At 45.6% G+C, this 19,664-nt stretch overlaps 1 protein-coding gene across 5 annotated transcripts in view; it reads right to left on the bottom strand.

The window, feature by feature from the left end:
* Window positions 1–19,664, bottom strand: part of BRD1 (bromodomain containing 1) — a 74,219-nt gene that overhangs the window by 9,608 nt on the left and 44,947 nt on the right. Inside the window, exons 8-11 of one of the 5 annotated variants that reach the window (XR_472209.3) lie at window positions 16,611–17,102; window positions 12,343–13,067; window positions 11,841–12,098; window positions 4,348–4,483 (exon numbers count right to left, since the gene is read on the bottom strand). Coding sequence is in view for 3 of the 5 variants with exons in the window: in XM_007502517.3 (XP_007502579.1) it covers window positions 3,699–3,820; window positions 4,348–4,483; window positions 16,611–17,102 (750 nt within the window). In the remaining 2 variants the exon portion in view is untranslated. The other 4 variants (XM_001363036.4, XM_007502517.3, XR_001624608.2 and 1 more) reach the window with 4 other exon arrangements.

The raw sequence follows: 19,664 nt of genomic DNA, 5'->3' as shown, positions 1-19,664 counted from the left end.
AGCCCCTACTCAAGAACAAACACTCCCATCTAGATGAAAGATGCTGCACACATCCAAAATACTACTGTCCTAAAGGGGCCGGAAAAGGAAGCCAGAGCAGCTGGCTGCTTTCAAAATAAACTCCAGCTCTATCCATTTGTCCTGGACACAGGTGCTCGCTCTCAGCTGCTCTTTGCACAGAAGTTGGTGTAAGAGCCAGCAATTTCTCTGATCCCAAGGAGGTGACAGTTGCTAGGCATGAAGGCAGCCCCGTCTGTGGCTACAGGGAAGAAGGGCTCAAAAATCAAACTTTGGGGACGGGGAAAATACTGAAAAGGAAATCCCCAAAGCCAAAAACTAAGTCTGAGAAAAAGCAATCCCCTCATAATTTGAAGGTTAATATTTGAAATTTTAAAATGGATGCAAAGTACAATCAATGCAGACATCAGGAAAAACAAGATTGGGGTGGGGGAGTGTTCAAGTAACTGATGAAATTTTGATATCCAAAATCTATAGTGGATTGACATAAATATATCAGATTATAAGCCATTCCCCAATAGACAAATGAACAAAGGATATTAAGTTTTCAAAAGAAGAAACATACCAAATTTGGCCTCAGACATTCCTGCTGTGTGACCCTGGGAAAGTCATTTATACTCAATTTCCTCAACTCTAAAGTGGGAATCATAACACCCACCTCCCAGAGTTGTTGTGAGAGTTTAATAAGAGAACATTTAGAAAATGCTTAGCAAATAGAAGAGAGTCAGACTGAAGACAGTCCATAGCAGATGCTATGTATTATGATTATCATTACTATTACATATAGAGAGGCTATCCTATGAAAGGAGAAGGGCCAGGGCAAACTAAGTGGTTCAATGGACAGAGCACCAGGATAGGGTTGGAAGGACCTGGGTTCAAATCTGACCTCAGACAAGCTGTGTGACTCTAGGCAGTCATATAGCCTGTTTGCCTAGCTCTTGCCCTTCTGTCTTAAGAATTGTTACTAAGGGCAGGCAGGCAGCTGGTTGGTTCAGTGGAGTGAGAGCTAGGCCTAGACACAGGAGGCCCTGGGTTCAAATCTGGAATCATGCTTTCTAGCTGTGTGACCCTGGGCAAGTCACTTGACCCCCATTGCCTACCACTCTTCTGCCTTGAAACCAATACACAGTATTGATTCTAAGATGGAAGGTAAGGGTTTGTTTGTTTTTTTAAATGTTACTAAGAAAGTAAGGGTTTCCATTTTAAAAAGAAGAAATTCAAACTACAAATTACCACCTGAAAAAACCTTCAAATGCATTTTTTAAATTTGCAAAGTGAGACAGAACAAAGGTTTGCAGTCTCACCTCCAGTCCATCAAGCTGAAGCAAGTGGTTCCATCTCTTTTCTTCATCAAAAAGAAAGGAAATTTGGGCACTATCAGCCCTTAGATACAGAGTCCTCTGGAATTATTTTTCACATTTCAAAATCATCAGTAATTTTCTTTGTGTTTATTTTGCATAAGCAAACCCAAGGGGGGGGGGGGGGGGGAACGACCACTAATAATTTCCTTGCTCCATATCAAAGTAATGACTGTTTAAAAAGGAACAGAAAGCCAAACTGCTCCAGCTCTGACCATGCTCAGGTTCCCGGCGCCTCAGGACCTAGGCATGCACCCTTACTATTTTTATAGTAACTCCCTCACCCTACAGCCCTGATAAGCCGTAGGGGCAAGCAGATCCTCTTAAACATAGGGGCAGGGGCAGCATCCAAAAATCACCCTTCCCATCATTCCCCTGACTCTGCAAAAGCGTCTTCTCTTCCACATCCACACCAAAAGCTCTCTTATCACCACAGAGAAGTCAGACTACTCCCCTATCCCCCACCCACCCAGGCCTCAGGATGCTTGATCGGCAGCTGCCATTCAGCCGCAATGTCCCTTCCCTGCTCTCCCTCCTCAAAGAGGCTGGGGGGGGGGGGGTCACCCCATGCAGACGCAGAAAAGGAAACCATCTGCTTTGTGCACCAGAGGCATGACACATCTTGCTTGTTTTCAGAGACAGTGATGGCTACAGCAGACACATGGGCATACTAGGCTCTAACTTCTCTACCCAAGAACTATGGACTCTGGACAAACAGGGAGAAGTGGGACACTCCTGTAGCAATGCCATTTCTCCTCAGGTGGCAACAAGGTCCAATGACTGCAAGAAAAACACAACTCTGAGCTCCTAAGCTATGAAAGAGAACCGTGGAGCTCCCCTTCTGGGAGGATAAGTGAGAAAGAGCGACTGTGCTCGAAGGGCCAGGCGAGAGACAGTGCTAGGCCAAAAAGAAACATCTGCGGGATCTCGGGCCAACATGCTGTTCTCAATGGGCCACAGAAGCCTGAGGAGGCACTGAAGTCCTGGTCCTCCAACGGTGAGGCAAAAGGAGCGCCCCTCAAAGGAAGAATGGAGGTTCACAAACAAATAGAATGTGACTAGGCCACAATGCAGTGAGCACAGACCAATCTCAAAGCAAGCTTCCTCTCTCAGATACTCGGTCCTGACCTTCCCTTCCCTGCTGCTGTTGAGGCTTCCTTGATTGGCTTTTTTATTATCAGGAACTGGATATACATAAACATTTCCCCATAAACTGGATATACATAAACATTTCCCCATAAACTGGATATACATAAACATTTCCCCAAAAGAAAGAGCAGAAAAGGAGGAGTGCACCATGAAGCCATAAATCACCACCACTGGCAGCTGAAGTTTCTTTGTTGGTGGTGGCCTGGGTCTGTCGTCCTTCTTGTTGTTTGGGGGCTTTGGGGGGGAATGGAGGTCAGTCCAGTTTAACACAGTCATTCCATCATTGCCTTGGGGGTCTGCGCCCTTCCACTGGATCCTCAAGATTCACTAACACTTTGTCCTCACTCCACTAAACCCTGCCTCTCAAGTCTTCCCCACCAATCCGAAACCAGGCAGATCTGGGAAGGCCCATCTCCTCCTGGCCATATCAGGAGGTGGGGAAGGGTGCCTGGACCATCGGCTCATTCAAGTCTTACCAGATTTCTGTGAAGCTGCTCCTGCCACCATTTCTTATAGCCCAAAGGATTCTGGCTGAGCAACTGCCAGTTCACACTTGGGCCAAAGTAGCAGAGAAAGGACTGTGCCACAAGGTGGTCGTTGGCTTTGCCCAAATGTGTCCGCCCTAGTTGTGTGAGAAGCACAGAGCCCAAAGCAGGTTGTGACTGATGAAAAGCCGCCCTAGACACCAAAAGGGTCGGCGTATCTTTCTGTAGTGGCAGAGATGATGCCAAGTGAAGGGGCAACAGCCAAAGAAACCGTGGTCTGGGAATGTGTGCTGGGAGAAATCCCGAGTCTGAGGACCACAGGGAAGTCCCTGAAGTAGCGACGCCCAGGAGAACAAACAACGCCACAAACAGAAACCACATACCGAAACAAATGCTCTGAATAGGTTTTGTCTGGCAAGACTAGACAAATAGCTGTGATTTGTTGCAAGGACTTTTGTGTGTGGTTAACTAGAAAAAATAGAAATAATTTATACATGACTTTGCCTAAGCTGAACCCAAAGGAGAACTTTGAAAAGGCTTTGCCCTCCCCCAGAGAGGGGGGAAGGGAGGGAAGGAAGGGAAGGAGAGGCAGAGACAGGGAAGTGGACACGGGGGTCAAGGAGCCATGATGCTCCTGCCCAAGCCTCGGCTCTAAAAGAACCCCCAAGGCCCAGGCCTGCTCACTGACCAGCTGCAATTCTTGCGGCTTTTGCATAGTTCCCATTTTCAATGCAAGAGATGAGCTCACTCCGATCTTCCAGCGTGTGTCTTCGGATCAGAGCCGGCTTGCCCTTGCCACACTTTGGTAAGCTGAAACAGGAAGAAATGACAATTAGAACCCAGATGCCCCCTGCTGCACGGAAATGTCAGCTCACGTGAAGCAATGCTAGAGTGGCCCACCCAGCCTGCACTTGGGGACGGGCACACACTCTCCTCCCTATGCTCCAGGCCAACCTGCAGGCTTCCAGGCGCCACACTGGACGAGAGGAGCTGTGGGGGTGCCAGGAAGGAGACTGAAGCAGCCACCCCCCTCATCATTGCCAGGAAAGCAAGGAGCAGGCACAGAGGGCCTGGGGGCATTTGCTAGTGCCGGTCCCTCAGCTCCTTGGAACACTCACAATACAAAAGGCTTGACAAGAGGCCAAAAAGTTTGGACATTCTGATCAGCCAACTCGGAGCAGCTTCCTGGCAAAGCTCGACCAGCCGGTATCAGACAGCAGGAGAAGGGCAAGGGCGGGTCAGGGGATGAACAGGATGAAACCTGAAGTCAGAGGTTCGGCCACTGCGCAGGCCAACACCGCAGGCCCTACCTCCTCCTGAGTGGCCGCCCTGCTCACCTGGAGTTACACAGCAGGCTATTACTGGAGGAGATGCTGGACTCTGACGCACAGCGGCGCCGAGGCTCCACTCTCCGTCCAGGGCCATCGTCTGGCTCTGGCTCCTTCACTTCACTTCCAAAGCCATTGGACAAACCTACAAGACAAACACAGAGCAACATGCCTAGCTGAGCATGGTGACCGTGGGCGCAGACGGGGGCAGCCACAGGGATGGGCAGTCTAGCTGAGCAGGGCAGCCATGGGGGTAAATGGCTAGCTGAGCACAGTGGCCATGGGGACCCATGGCCTCCCGAAGTCAAGAGTTACCCAGAGAAACCAAGGCAAACCCCCTCCTCCTCTGGCAATCCCCAAGAAGTCAACCTGGGCTCTATTTCAAGCATCCCAAAATCCCGGGATAGTGAAGAAAACTCTCCTTACAAGTTCACAAGGAGGCTGCCCAATGACAGCATTGATGCTAGATTCCCACATAAACTTAAAACAAGGGGGAAAAGTTTCAAATCCATTTCCAAGATGTTCTCGTTTTTCACATCCAGCTTTATTTGGAATGTACAGCCTCCAAGTTAAAATGAAACCTTGGGACGAAGAAGAAAGCTCAGTGGTCAAGAGGCAAACCCAGAGAGGAAATGTGAGGATGAGCTCACCCCTCTCTGCCAGCTAAGTCCCATCACACGGACCATGCCTTCATTTTCTTGCTTTCTAGAGTAGTCATAGCAATAGTTCATCTCCAGTGACCATAGAAAATCATCCCCCATCCCCCAACAGCTAGAGATCCCTCAGCAGTAGCCAGTGAAGGAGAGTCAAGAATAAATCTCCCATGGTCCACCAGTGACCAGCCTCTTCCTCCATTTCTACAGTCAGAGGTCAAGGGGAAAATGAAGGTATTTTCTTAATCTAAACCTAGAACACATACTAAACCAACCAGATTCCAAACTCGACATGCTTCACAGAAAATTAGAGACAAGCCAAAGTTGCTGCAACCCAAACCTCCATTTATAAAGTTGAGGCCCACTGTTCTTCCCTCCAGGCCTCCCTGGCCACTAACGGAAAATGGTAGTGGGAAACAACAATTTCTCTATTTCTTTCTTTCACTCATTCCCTCCTCTCCCAGCAATCCAGGAAAGTCAATCAGGCCCCAAGAGCTCCACCTGAAAAGGACACTTAGGGCACCTGCAAACAGGGCAGGGAATCAGAGCACCTGTTTCCCCAGCCAAGCTGGCCACTGGTTAGAAGGGAACTGAAGACCCTGAGTAGGTCCAAAGCATCGCTGGATGGCTGAGTTCATATATACTAAGGTGTTTAGTCATAAAGACAACAAAAAGAAAGAGTCTGAGATCATCTTAAGAGAATAAGCACAAAATCTAACTCTTCAAGAGCAGAATTCTTGCTCTTGAATGTGAAGCTGTCCTTTATCTCACTTTATTAACATCTAACATCATCCTCAAAGCAAAGTGGTCCTATTTCCAGGTTCCTATGTTATCGAGTTGCGGAAAAATTCTAACTCATCCTAAACAGAACTAGAAAAAAACAACTAATCTCAAATTTGCAAATATATTTTCATGGTTGTTCCACAGGTAAACCAAACTGAATTTTTAAAAATACTAAGGCAGAAACACAGGAGCCAAAATAAAACTAGCAGCTACCACAGAGCAGCCCATAAACCCAAACGGTACCTTCCTTAGTTCTACAGTCTCTCCATTCTCCCTTCCCACCTCTCTCCCCAGAACCCCAGTCCTGTTAGACCCCCCCAATCAGCTGGCCCCACTTCACAGTCATGCTGGTGCCCAGGGCCCTAGGGACAGATAGCCCCACATTCTCTTCATTTCTAAAACCCTTCCTGGCTCCAAGGTCTAAGAACTTGCTGTAGGGAGCAGACTGGCCAGAATACCCCCCCAGGGGAAGGAGCTATTAGCCTCTCACCAGCCTCTCACCACAACATGGGGGGTAGGGGGGGTGTCAGTCTCCCACAGGAAGATGTCCTCTTTTGGAAGGACAGACAGATTCCAGATCCATGGCAAAAGTCAGGTTTCTGAAACAACTGAAGATATGCAGGAGTGATGATGATAATAACAGTGATGATAATGATAATGACCCTAAGAAGCATTTTAGAGCACTTTAAAGATTGCAAAGCACTCTATACCTAAGATCTCATTTGATTCTCCAAGCACGTCAGCATCTCAGAGAGGAAGGATCTCCATTTTACAATTAAGGAAAGTGAGGGAAGTAAAGGTGAAGTGACTTGTCTAGAGTCACCTATTTGGTGTATGAAGCCAAATCTGAACTTGGGTCTTTGTCACCAAGTCCTCCCTCTGGCCTTACATTTATACTTCCATTCAACCCAGTTCCTCAGATGAGAGCCACAAGAGAGAAAAACTGGGTTGTGGGGGACCTTCCAAAGGTGTGAAAATTCTGTCATCCATGACACAGGACCCCCATTCTACAATCCCACCAGCCCACAAAACTCCCTACCATTATCAATGTGGGCAGCCAAAATATACTCTCTATCTTCCTCCGCAGATTCTGCCCACTCCTAAGCCTTGTTGGCAGCAGGAGGGGCATGGAGACGCCCACCTCCAGGTCAAGTAAGAGCTGAAACATCTCTCCCTCCTTCTACTTAGTTTTTTTGAAACAAGTGGCCTTCCCAATAGCACAAAGGGCAGAGCCACTTCCCACACACCATCAGCAAAACCTTACCCAAGGGGTGTTTAGATGACCCAATGGGAGCTCCTATGGAGGCGACAGTGGAAATCTTAAGCCTCTAATTAAAAGACCCACAGCTTTCTACCTCCCAATAAGGCAAGCTGAATCAATTTTACCAAGTGTGTGGTAACTCTTCGGAGGGATGGAGGAAGGGAAAGGCGCATCTGTCTTTGGTAGAGAAAGGCTTGCCCCAGCTTGCTGGTGTGCTCCAAAGAACACGACTTACTGTTGTTAGGTAGATGTTTTATTAACTCCCACCTTTTTCCAGCTCTAAATAAAGTAACAGAAGAGGAAACCGTAGCAGAATAAAGAAATGAAGTTGTTTACAATCAATGGCGAACAAAACATGTTGGTGCTGTCATCAAACCCAGGAAGCAGAATCGGGAAACCAGATTTGTCTAAAGAAGCTCTATCCCTTTGCTTGGCAGAGAGGTGGAGGACTACAGGTGCTCAATACTGCAGTTTCTGTCAGGATCTTTCACACGATTCCTGCTCTTTTAGGGGAAGGGAATTCTAACAGATGGTCCTGTTCTTTGTGTAAAGGACACAGAGGCATAAAACTTCAAAATAAAGAGCTATCGCCAGAAAGGCCTAAGACCCGAAAGAAAAGAAGTCAATGTTACTGATTCCACCCTACGCAAGGGGGATCTCCTGAGGGAGATCAGAGCCGCTCCAAATCCATGCCTCGGCCCTTTCTTGCAAGGGCCTCTCTGAGCCAAGGCTGGCTCTCCAGATCCACCTTCCAAGCTCCCCAGGAGAGCTGCCCCTTGGCCATTCCCCACCCAGGAAAAAAGAGACAAGAGTCTCTGGAGAGAGACGAGGGCCAAGAGGAAACCACCCTGCTGGTAGAGGATGACCCACAGGTTTATTCCTACAGGGACCCACCCTCCTCTCCCACCTCTGGAGTTCTTGTTTAAGATAGCTGGCCTCTGGGTCCCTCCCTTTCCCAAACCCTGTGCCTCTGGGTCCAGTGCTAGTGAGTTTAGGGTTAAGGGTCTATTTCCACCCACCACCTCTTCCATGAACCCCTCACCCAAAGTTTCCTCAGACCTCTGGACTGGGCCTCTCCTTTGGTGGCTCCAGGAACTAGAAGGGGCTGCATCAACACGTCCACGTCCCCGCAGTGCCTTTAGGGCCCCTCTCCTCAGTCCACCGCCCCCATCGGCTGGTAAAAGGCAAATCCACCTGGCATAAATCAAACACTAAGAGAAGCCAACTTCCCCAAATCAGGCCAACTTGATCCCACACTCCATTTCACATTCACCACGATGGGCTGGCAGCTCAGGACACAGGAGGCAATATTAAATGTTCCATCTTCAGAGATTCTGAGAACAGACTATCACCAACATGAGGCTGGCAGGGACCTCTCTGAAGACAACTAATCCAGCCCAGGTCAAAGGGCACAAATCTTGCTGAGAAAAACCTGGGCTCCACAGATCCTTCCAAGATAAAAGGAACCTAAGACCCCCAAGAAAGCCCAGGCTGCCTTTGGAGCCTTTAAAGTGATTCAAAACAGCTCCAGCAGGCTTACTAGATGTGTCCTCCAGGACCTTACACTCTGCCTGAGAACAGAACATGGAGACAGAGAAGCGAATTCAAGAAAGATGCCATGTCCAGGCAAGAAGTGCTGATGGCTGAGAGCGCCCAGAAGGGCTCCACAGAGAAGGGGGTGGCAACATGACATCTGAAGAGGTCTCCAGATAATTTTTACCACGACTGTGCCTACTCAATCCTTAGGGATCAAGCAAAGTGCCTCTCAAGCAACAGCTACCCTCCAACTCTGCTTCCACCCTGTTTCTCATCCTTAAGACAAGCATCCCCAGTTACCAACAGTCCCTAGAACCATCAGCAGTCTCTGGACACACACCAGCTTGTCCTTGGTTCTGAAGTGTGGAGTTCATACCTACAAGTGATGCTCTCTCTAGTCATGCCAAAGGATGCCTTGCCCCAGGGAGCAGCCGGGTCTGCACAGCCTCTCTGGCTGCCACACAAGACACAGACAGCACCTGCCACTCAAATCCCAGGACTGCTGTAATAACCTGTCTAAGACTTTTGTGAACCCTCTAGTCCCCAATGTGGTCAGCCCAGAAACAAGAGCACACCCTCAGTCCCCTATCCCAAGACACTGGAACCAAGGCCTGGCTGTGGCTGGCTGCCAGGGACTCGTTGGGGGCCCCACCAGGAGAAGTCATGGCAAGGATGAGAATTAGAGCAAAGGCTGCCTTATGCGGGCATCAGGGTCTCAAAAACAGGCCTTGCTTTTCCAATGGTCTTTCTCCAAAGAACTGAAGGCCGCCCACTCCTAAGCACTGGATGATATCAGAGTCAGCAATGTGGCAAAAAGAGGACTACTTGCTGATGGGAAGAAAAACTGATAAAGTGCCTTGAACTCAAGTCCTGTCAATAAACCTAAAGGGAAATACAAGCAGAAATGACTATCTTCGGTGCCAGGCATTAGGGTGGCCAAGCGGTGGGGGCATTGGGCAAACCACAACTCGTCATGAACCTCCAGGCAGATGTGAAGGGCCAAACCAGGAACCTATTATGACCCAAAGGGCGGTATTCAGAAAATGTGCTCAAGGGCAAAGCAGATGCCATCCCAAATTAACTCCAAGGACATGGATGCCCATGTGAAATCCCCTTTCCTACGCTGGTCTTAAGAGGCCCGATGTCCAACCTCGGTGAAGCGAATGAACAAGTAGAACTGTTCTGAATCCTGCAGAGTACAAACAAAACATAATCCAACTTCCCCCACTGGAGCGCCCTCCATGTTGAGCGAGGGCCCAGGCCAGCCGCATTCATTCCTCTCTGGCTCTGCTCCGATTCCGTACTTGGCCCACACCAAGCCCCTCTCCTAGGCTGTCTTGGGGGGGGGGAGACTGCAGGTGCTCTTGGTTGGCATTTCCACTGCCAGTCAGTCCTTATCAGAGGGCCTAGCACCTAGGAAGTGTTTCATGGCAGCTCACTTGACTTCTGGCCCTTTCTATGTACAGCATCGAAGCAAAGAATGGCAAGCAGAAGCTGACAGTCACATGGGAGAGCCGTTTCAAGGCTGGGCTCCTCTCCCAGCCTACACCATGGTATGCCATCAGGCATTTGGGAATGGCAGCTTGGTCCAGAAACAGTATTCGCTACAAAACATTATTTGTGAGCTAGCATTTGTTCTAAGCAGATGGCCAGGGCACTGTGCACAGTGGCCACAGCCGAAAAAAGAGCTTCTTGATCCCTGACTATGCCTAGAACACTCCTTAGACCTCTTGCCTCCTGGTCTCCTTAGCTGAAGGCAAGAGTTCGTGAGCTTGTGAATCTCTCGCCAGGAGCGCTCCCATGCCAGGCCCTGAAGACTGAAATCTGTATCAATTATGGAAGGAAAGAAGCAGAAACAAAGAGGAGGAGCACTCACAGCAAGCATTTTTTTCAAGATAAAGGGGAAAAAAGATGGCAGCAACTAGGCAGCCCTGGGGAGGAAGGGAGGGCAGAGCAGAAGCAATTCATTTGTTAATTCCGTCTTATTGAAACGGAAAGCTTGACCTTTGCCTTCTGCATCTGACCTTTCTGGGTAATGGTTCCTTTTATGATGGGTGGGGGAAATATCCAGAAATCCTCATACAAAAATGAATGGGTTATAGATGTATAGAGTGAAAACCTGAGCAGTCAATCACTAGCTCCCACTGGGTGGGTGGGGTGCCCTGGACCAATCACATTCATCGCCATCCCTGACTGATCAGAAGATTCTCAGCAAGCACCCTGTGGGCTCTCAGCCTATCAGTATCTGCTGCTGAGCTGGGCTGCCGAGAGGCTGTTTGGGACCTGAAACTCTTGATGGGTGGGTGGGGAGTGGGAGGTGGATGAGTGGAAAAGTGTACCTAAGTACTTTATACCTCACACCTAGATATTTTAGTCTCTCTATAGCAAGTATCCAGGTTCCAAATTCTAAAAACTTCACAAAATTCAGGAAATCCCGTATGGCTCCGAGTCCCATGACCACCATGATCTTTGTCAAGAGAACAACGGCTGACAGACTCAAACTCGCCACAGAACTATTACACCATGAATCTGGAAACTAAAAGCATGTGTGAAGTCACCAGCTGGGCCTGGGTTCTGAAGAAAAGAGTCTTCCCAATGAAGATAATTCCTTTAAATGTTTATAATGGTAAGTCCTGATCTACCACTGGTGCTGCTAAGCTCAACAGAATTTTGATGCTATGAACACATTCATTAGGAATCCATTTTTTTAAGAGAATATAAGGAAAAGGAAGGGGGTGAATCCAAATAGCAAGAAAAATGGCCACGCTAGATGTGCTCCATATTTATGATTCTGTTCTACAAGAAGAGAGATGCCCTACACTGTACAGCAGCTTGCAACTCAGTGGACTCAATGTTTGGTGATGAGACCAAAGAGAGGCTCTGGGTGGCAAATCTCAAGATCAGATCTGGGCCGCATGTTCTCTGGTACTGAAGGACCATGGATCTTCTCTTCTCTGGCATTTTCCCCAAGTCCACCATTTGTCAAATGCTTTTGTGACCATGAACGCACAGTAATAACCTTTGCCAGCCAATCACATTCTTTTTCAATATAGTGGAATTAGGCCGACCATTTAGTAAACAAACATCGCTACTATGCATATTGATATTTTTCAATGGCAGGGAGAATCTGACAGGTTACTGAAAACATTCCCAAATAGCCCTTACAAACAAATGAGGAGCTCTGTAAAAGCTTTGGGAACTGGAAAGATGGGAAGAGAAAAATGGACCAATGTCACAGAGAATTGCAATGTGTATGACTTTTAACTTACAGAGATGGGGAAATGTACTGAATGAAGAGCTTAGGTTCATAAATGTCAAAGATTTCCTCCAACAGTGTTCGTGTTTTGGATTTGTTTTAAGGATGGCTGGTGTCTCCAACATGATCCAGCATAAATACTTGAAAATGCAATGGTCTTTCTGCGTTCCAAAATGATCAGTTAATAGAATTCCAGTCCAAGTTGAGGATAATAGAAAATAATTAGGATCCAAAGAGATAAATACCCCGGCATATTAGTAAATATGAGAACCTGGAAAACAGTGAAAAAGTCATTTAGTCTGACTGAAACAAATGAACCAGCCATCTTCCCCCTGCAGTCCAAAGACACCAAAACATCGCTATAAAGCTTTCATAGCTAGAACCAGCTCACAAGAGTCTCACAAGAGAAAACATGAAAATGGAAGCTGAGCTGCTGGCTTAGTTGTTCACTTTTGATAAAGAAATAACTATTTATGAAAAAAAAAAAGAACAAGTTATTGAGAACACAATACAACCTTCTTCGAAGGTGCCATCCATCAAAACTAGGGTAATTCATAGTTTCCTAAATTGCATCCAATGAAGGATAAAAGAATGATGCTCACTCCGGCTGGAGGGATGTCACTACTTTCTTCCACATAAAAGCATATGGCTCTCCAAAGAGGTGACTTGTCAAATACACCCCAAACCCCAACAGGCAAGAAAAACACTCCACAGAGTTGCATGATTGAGTAAGTCTGAGTGAGCTTGAACAGGGTCTGACTCCATGACCCGAGGGCATTGTGGAACACTGGAAAGCATCCCTAAAGGCTCAGGGTGCCCTGATGAATCATGGACAAGATCACCAAGGTTCAGAATACTTCCAAGTCCTCAGAAAAAGGCAAAACTGGAGCAAGAAATCCCAGAGCTTGCGGAAGGTAACCAAAGGTTCAGGTGAGGACACGAATGGCTGACAGGAATTGAAAGTTTTCCAACTTTGCCCCCTGGTACTTTGGTGTGGATCAACAGCTCAAGAGAAGCAGAGAAAGCTCAGGATGAGCCCGGGGTATGTGGGAAGATTGTTCATTAAACAGACACGTCAAGCGCCAGGCTCCCTGGAGTTCCTGAATGATGGAATTTTGATTTAGTGGCAACGTTACTAAGTGCTCTTGGCAAAGTGTTGGATCATGCAAACTTCAGGTTAAGCATCTCTTTCAGAAGTGCTTAGGAACTCATCATGCATCCTCTGAAATCTATTGGCATTCTGGAATAAGAAAGCAGAAATCTCCATTTCAGTCAGGGTCAACTGTGCAAAAAATCTCTTCCTGGGGCTGGGCACTAGAAGTTCCCTCTTACTCAGAGCCAGGCCCAACTCCTTCTACCACAATACACCTTCACCACTGGAAAGCTGTAAAATAGTCGAGTAGTAAGCATCAAAAGAGAAATGGAGAAAAGGAGGGCTAAAGCTTATTTTCTGAAAGGAACATGTCAAGGGAGTCCCAAGAAAAATTCAACTACTCTAATGCAAAGGAAAGAATTAGTTAGTTGTTTCATCAGAGCATACCCACTGGAAAGATGGATAAATAAACAAAGGGGGAAAATGGCGAGTCAGTTTTGAGATCATTTAGCAAAAGGTGATTGAATTAATTGTTCTTTCCCAGGGCAGCAGGCATTAGCTACAGTAGCAAATCAAATTGGGGCCAAAAGATACTTAACACACACAAACAGAGAAATCATGACACACTGAGGACAGATCTACAAATAAGGAGTTTCTACTGGAAAACAGGAAAATTAACTGAATGGTCTTCATCTTGGCCTTTAACTCATCTTTCTGAGACATTATTATATAGTAAAATGCTACAGAAGATTGTTACATCAAATGCCCAATTATATCCTCAGTGTCAAATTACTGTTTCCACTGATGTGAATATCATGCATAAAATTTTCTGCCATTCTTCAAGCAAAAGAAATCTCTTCAGTGAAGAGATGTTGAAGCTACATACAGCAAGGAAAGCAAAGGATTTAAAACATTGGAAGAAACCCAACTTGTGCTAACTACTAGCCAAACATAAATAGTGATGCCTACCTTAGACTATCAATAATAACCATCCTGGGCAGAAGCCCAAAGCATTCCTTTTTTCCCTTCCTGATGATCACAACAGGAGATGAGATCATTTTCACAACTTACAGACTTTCCCTTAATGGCTGTTTTCTGTAACTATGACACACATGTAAACTTGAGTTCAAAGAAATATGGGAAAATGTAGCAAAATCACTACCCAATTGATTTTTCAATGGCAATGGGCTAAGAACAGTGAAGATATGTGGCTGCAAATGGCAAATAATTCTTTCATAATAAGACAATTTTCTTATTCAGCAAACTTTTCATAAATCTGTAGCTAAGTATTAGAAACCAATAAGCTTATGAACTTTTAAATACTTCTTTCTTGAGTTGACACAAGATGTTTGAAAGCTACAGAAATCTATCACAATACATATGAACTCTTCAAAGAGAGGGCTTGCAAATAGTCTGTTAATTACATAAAATACAAAATTTCTTGGATATACATAAGATTTCTTGACTCATCCTGTATTCATGTATTCTTCAACCCCAAAGTTTTCAAAATTAATTTACATTAAGTGTATCAAACTTTACCTATGTTACACATAAATTTAAAAGAAAATTACCCCCACTACAGCAGGACTGAAAACCTTGCAGGATGGTTTTTGGTTTTCTAAAGTAAACACCAAAAAAATGACAAGATGAGAGATTCTGAGCCAGAGGGGCGCTCAGAATCCAAATGCCTCATTTTACAGATGGAAATTGGGGCCCAGGGAGGCTATGTGCCTTCTGACAGATACAAAGGTATCCAGGACAGGGTGGAAGTCCAAGCCGAGGACTCTTTCTGTTTCTTCCTATTCAAAGAATGAAGATCTAACAAATGAGCCAGACTAGCCAAGCTGGTGAAGACACTGTTCAACCCTAATCAATCTGTCTGCCATCTTCTCAGTCATAAGCCAGAGCGCTGATCCCATCCTTACACCAGGGAAGAAGTCACCATGAGAGGGCTATGCTCTGGCAGGCTGGACCACAAGAACTTGGCATGACCCTCTAGCCTTGACCTCCTAAAGAAAAGCAAATAAAGGAGTCGCTTTTCCTGGCATGAACCCCAGGATCCTTACTGGCTAAAACCAACCCACCTGGAAACTAAGGCAACTAAGACCCACGTTTTACTGTAAAAGAGAGAAGCAAAAACAAAACCGAAGCTGCAGGACTCTGGGATACCTCATTAAACTGGAATCAGACACATTCAGAGAAGGGACCCCTAAAATGGTTTTACTCCATTATGCCTCCGGTCCACAGATCACCCTTGGCTCTGGGAGGTTAAACCAGCAGAAAGAATCAACTTGAGCAGGTTCTTCCACGACTTCAAGACCATTTCTGGTGACAAATTGGCTCATCTGGGGCAGGCTAGCCAATCAGCAGGGGATTCAAGTCTTTGGCCAAAGCAACTCACAAAATGAAGAATGACTTCAAGAGCCATCAGTCTTGTCCCCTCCGTCAGAAAGAGGAGAGACACACAGACTGGGTCCTGAGTCACCACTGATGTGCTCACCCGCTAGAAGACTGAGAAATGCCTCAGGAGCAGATGAAGAACCCCATGACAACATGAACTGAGAGGTTTCCTATTTTCCCCAATAAAATCCTTCCATGAAGGGCAGCCTCCAATCATGGATTTGGAAGAAGCCCCTGCACCCAAAGCTGGAACGGTCTATGAAGGAAAATGTGCTTTAGCAAAGGCCACTGGGAGAAAGGCTGGAAAACCCCTCGGGGCCTGTCTCCCTTCATCACATGCAAATAGTGGACAACCTGTAGCAAATGATGCTTGCTCAGCCCTGACTACCTCAAGGGAGCAGCCCCCATTTGTTTCTTCTAACACAAGGCCATAACTGTGCAAGCAGCCACCAACACACTCTCTTAGAGGGCAGGAAAACTACACATGTAAGGACATCTATGCTGCCAGCGGTGGTCTGTCCAGCTACCCTGAGGATGACCTCAGAAAGGATCGCAACCAATTTCTCGTTTGGCATTTTTTGCCCACTCAATTCCTCTTTGGTCATGACACCCCATGGAAAGCGTCAGCCATCTTGACATCCTGCACATGGCACAGATGCCCCCATTCTGTGCGTGCAGAGCAAAATCCAAAGAGTTCTAGAGGAAGCATGGCCAATTCTCCCCTTCTCAAAGGGATCCCGGCACATTTCGGTAGCATACAGCAAACTCAGGCCAAGCTAGGGGAAAAGGACTAAATGTCGAGACATACCCACTGGCCAACAGAGGGGCCTAGAGTTGAGCACTGGCTCGAACCTGTACCCCCACACCTGATTTAACGGCATCTGGGGAAGATGACCATTCTCTTCTCTCCTGGAAACCAAGAGAATGCTGGGTGATAAACAGCAGACACAAGGAAGGGTGGGAGACAAACTAGAACCCATCTCAGCACTCGCTCATGCTCTTAAGCTCCGAGGAAAAACTGGAAGGGGCCAAGGGCACAGGCTTGGGCAGGTAAACACTTGAATATTCACTAGAACTAATCAAACTGATGTTTTAGAGTTTGCTTTTCTTTGAATGAATCAAACTTGATTAATTAGGGGAAAAATAAATTCTGATTTAAAACTTACAATTAAAAAAATGTTTAAATCAAACTTGTAGCTACTAAATAATATATGATCTTTCTCTCTCAAACACACAGGTGTGCACATAACACACACACACCCTTGAGGCCAGCAGCCGCCCCACATTTACCTGTGTCCAGGCGCTTTCCTGGGGTCTCGTCATCAGCTTCGGAATCCGCACAGGCGCTCCGTGACCTTTTCCTTGGCTGCAGAAGTGACTCCAACCTTGGAAGGACTACAGACAAAAAGGTTTTGGTCCCTAGCTGTGGAGAAGTTGGCTGGGTTTCAGTGTTCTTGGCAGACTTGGGGGGGCTTACACTTTTCGATTTGCAGAAGAGAACAGAGGTACGTCTGTTTACATCGGTGGATGACTCAGCTACTGCAGAGACTGTCGAATCATTGAGATTACTGTCAGGTTTAGGTTCTGGAGTGTGTCCATTTACCATTTCTTTCTGAATGGAAGTGCTATATAATTCATTATCAAATTTTACTCTTTTGAATAGTTTACTCTGCTCTGGGTTGAGTTCTACTGGTTTGAGGGTTGGTGGTTCTGAATTAGTCTCCGAGTTTGAAGGAAGAGGTAATGCATCTGATGGTTCAAGTTTAGGGGGAGATTTATCTCCTGAAAAAATTATAAATAAAGGGTGATTTTTGAAAACTGATCATTAAAAAAATGTATTATAAAACTTATTATAAATGTGAAGTCCACCAAAATACTAAGTTCAGTTAAGGAAACAAAGCATAATATTTTAAATACAGAAATGTCCTAGTTAGTAGAGTCTAAATTTATCTTATGATTAGAGCATGGATGGCATAGAGAAGCTTAAAGCCAGTGTTAAGGTTCCGCCTGTCTGGTATTTTAGTCTAACAAGCAGAGGACTAAGCTGACCCTAGTCATTATGGTACAGGCTTCTGCGTTTATAAAATTCCTTTCTGTAAAAAAATTAGAAAAGATCATTTCACACATGCCACTATTAAATTCACCTTTAAATTCATGAACATGTCTCATCTGAATACTCAGCTTACCTGCAAGGGAATTCTTCACAAACTCTGACTTGAGGCAATTGATTTAAGGTATCATTTAAAGCCTCCTTCTACCATGGCACATCAAGCTGGACCAATGAAAAGGGGGCCCTCAACAGTGTATCTTGATTTTAATTAACTCAATTGAGACAAATAGCCCAAATTTCTACAGGAACTAACTCAAGAATCAAAGAACTTGGCCAGAGCTTCCTCATCTAGCATTCCAGACGATTTAATCCCAGAACCTAGGTGATAAGAACCCTGGTCACCAATTAGAATAAGCAAGCTCTTCTCCAAGCTCTGCCCCTTGACAAGCTCTCTAACAGAAGAGGTTCCAATGCACTGTGTCTATGAAGGCTTCCATGGCCAGGAGCATAAATGGCTTCTCACAAGACCTTGGAAAGCTTCCCTTAGAGAAATTATTGTGCCCCCCTCCCCAATTTTGCTTAAAACATCCCAAAATTATGTCTGTGATGTAGCACTGATGAAAAGTACATCCCCTGGAACTTTGGTCTTTTTCAAAGTCTTCCATTAGCCAACAAGCCCCTCTTGGGTAGTAGAAGACTCTTCTAACTGAAGAGTGAGCTCCAATACAATTCAAGGGAGACTGTTTAGGGCTTTCTGCATAACGCTGCCCGCCTCACCCCAAATATTCCTGAGGGGCAGAGAAAAAGTTAAGTCTAAAGCAAAATCCTCTGGCATTCCAAGTAGATGGAAGGGAAACCTGGAATTTTACAGATGATCATATAAGAAAACCCATATTCAACATGTTTCTGAGTCCACAGACAACCAAAGGCCATATGAATGAAGAAACAGAAGGGGAATTTGGTTCCTTTTAATCACTGATCCTAGAAGTATTGTGCCATTCCATCAAGTCTTGCAGTTGTTTTTAAATTATATTTTAATGAACATCAAAACTTTGCAAATGTGAAGTCTGAAGGCTGTGAGGTGTGCAAATGCAAAATATTGTTCCTTAATGATAATGATGGAGGTGACTATTACTATTGGAATATGTGACCCTAAATATTTTCTAACCTCCTTCTCCAGAGTTCAGATTTTGCAAACAGACTTTCACATTATTTTTCTAAATTACTCCTAGAACTTGTGGATCATTCACAATCTAAAATACCGTGTCTCTACCATCTCAAGATGCAATTTACACTGGGATTTCTTTGGGGTGGGAGAAGAAAGATCTGATTCATCATTACTCCAAACAGGAAAGGTTTGATATAAAATTGTCTTAAGGGGATTTGGAGAGGCAGAGGCAAGGAATAAGTCTCCATCAGGAGCTTATTTCGTGTCTACCACAGCACTAAGCTTTTATACAAATACTATTTCACATGATCCTCACATCAACCTGTAATTCCCCATTTAACAAATGAGGAAACTGAGGCAATAAGAGGTTACATGACTTGCCCAGGGTCACTCAGTTACTAAGGGTCTGAGATAAGATATGAACGCAGGCTGCCCAGACTCCAGGCTACTTCAATGCCTGTGGCTCTATTTCTGAACTTTAAAAATACATTCTTAAGACATTCGCATGTTAAATTAAAACAGTTATCTGAGTTCTCATAAATTGGTTAAAAACAACTTACTTCAAATGCTAAACTTAAAGAAAGGCTTTTTCAGGGCAAAGCCTCTAAAAACAAAGCCGAAATAGTCCTTGGACTCGCACACACACCAAAAAAAAGCACAACCAGATGATATCACAGTGGAGTTGGTTAGAGAGGCTAATACTCTAAAATGTCACTACTATTGGCTCTTTGGAGAGAATGGAGAAATTTTCCACCATCTTGAAAAATCAGTGGTGATTTTAATGCCCCCAGGGAGAGAGGTCTGAGGTCTTAGAAGAGTCTGCAAATATTGCCTCAATCCCTTAAAAGAAATCAGGAACATCAGAAAAAAAAGGGGGGTGGTAGCCTTTCCCCCAGCCTTCCATTAACCACTGACACCTGGGGTCAGGCCCAAAGACTAATTGCAAACAACATTCTATCTAGCCCCCAAGAGAGGGGTTGGCCTGGAGCCCCTTGGCCCTCATCTTGGGGGGCAGGCCTTCTGCTTCTGCTTTCTATGACAGATCAGACCCCAACTGCCTAAAGACCAGGCTTCCTTTACCAGCTACTTGAAATAGGGCTCTCCTTTGGAGAGGAGCAATTACAAA

The sequence above is a fragment of the Monodelphis domestica genome, chromosome 5 (genome assembly GCF_027887165.1).
Source record: "Monodelphis domestica isolate mMonDom1 chromosome 5, mMonDom1.pri, whole genome shotgun sequence".
NCBI lineage: Eukaryota > Metazoa > Chordata > Mammalia > Didelphimorphia > Didelphidae > Monodelphis > Monodelphis domestica.
This window is presented reverse-complemented; position numbering and strand designations above follow the sequence as displayed.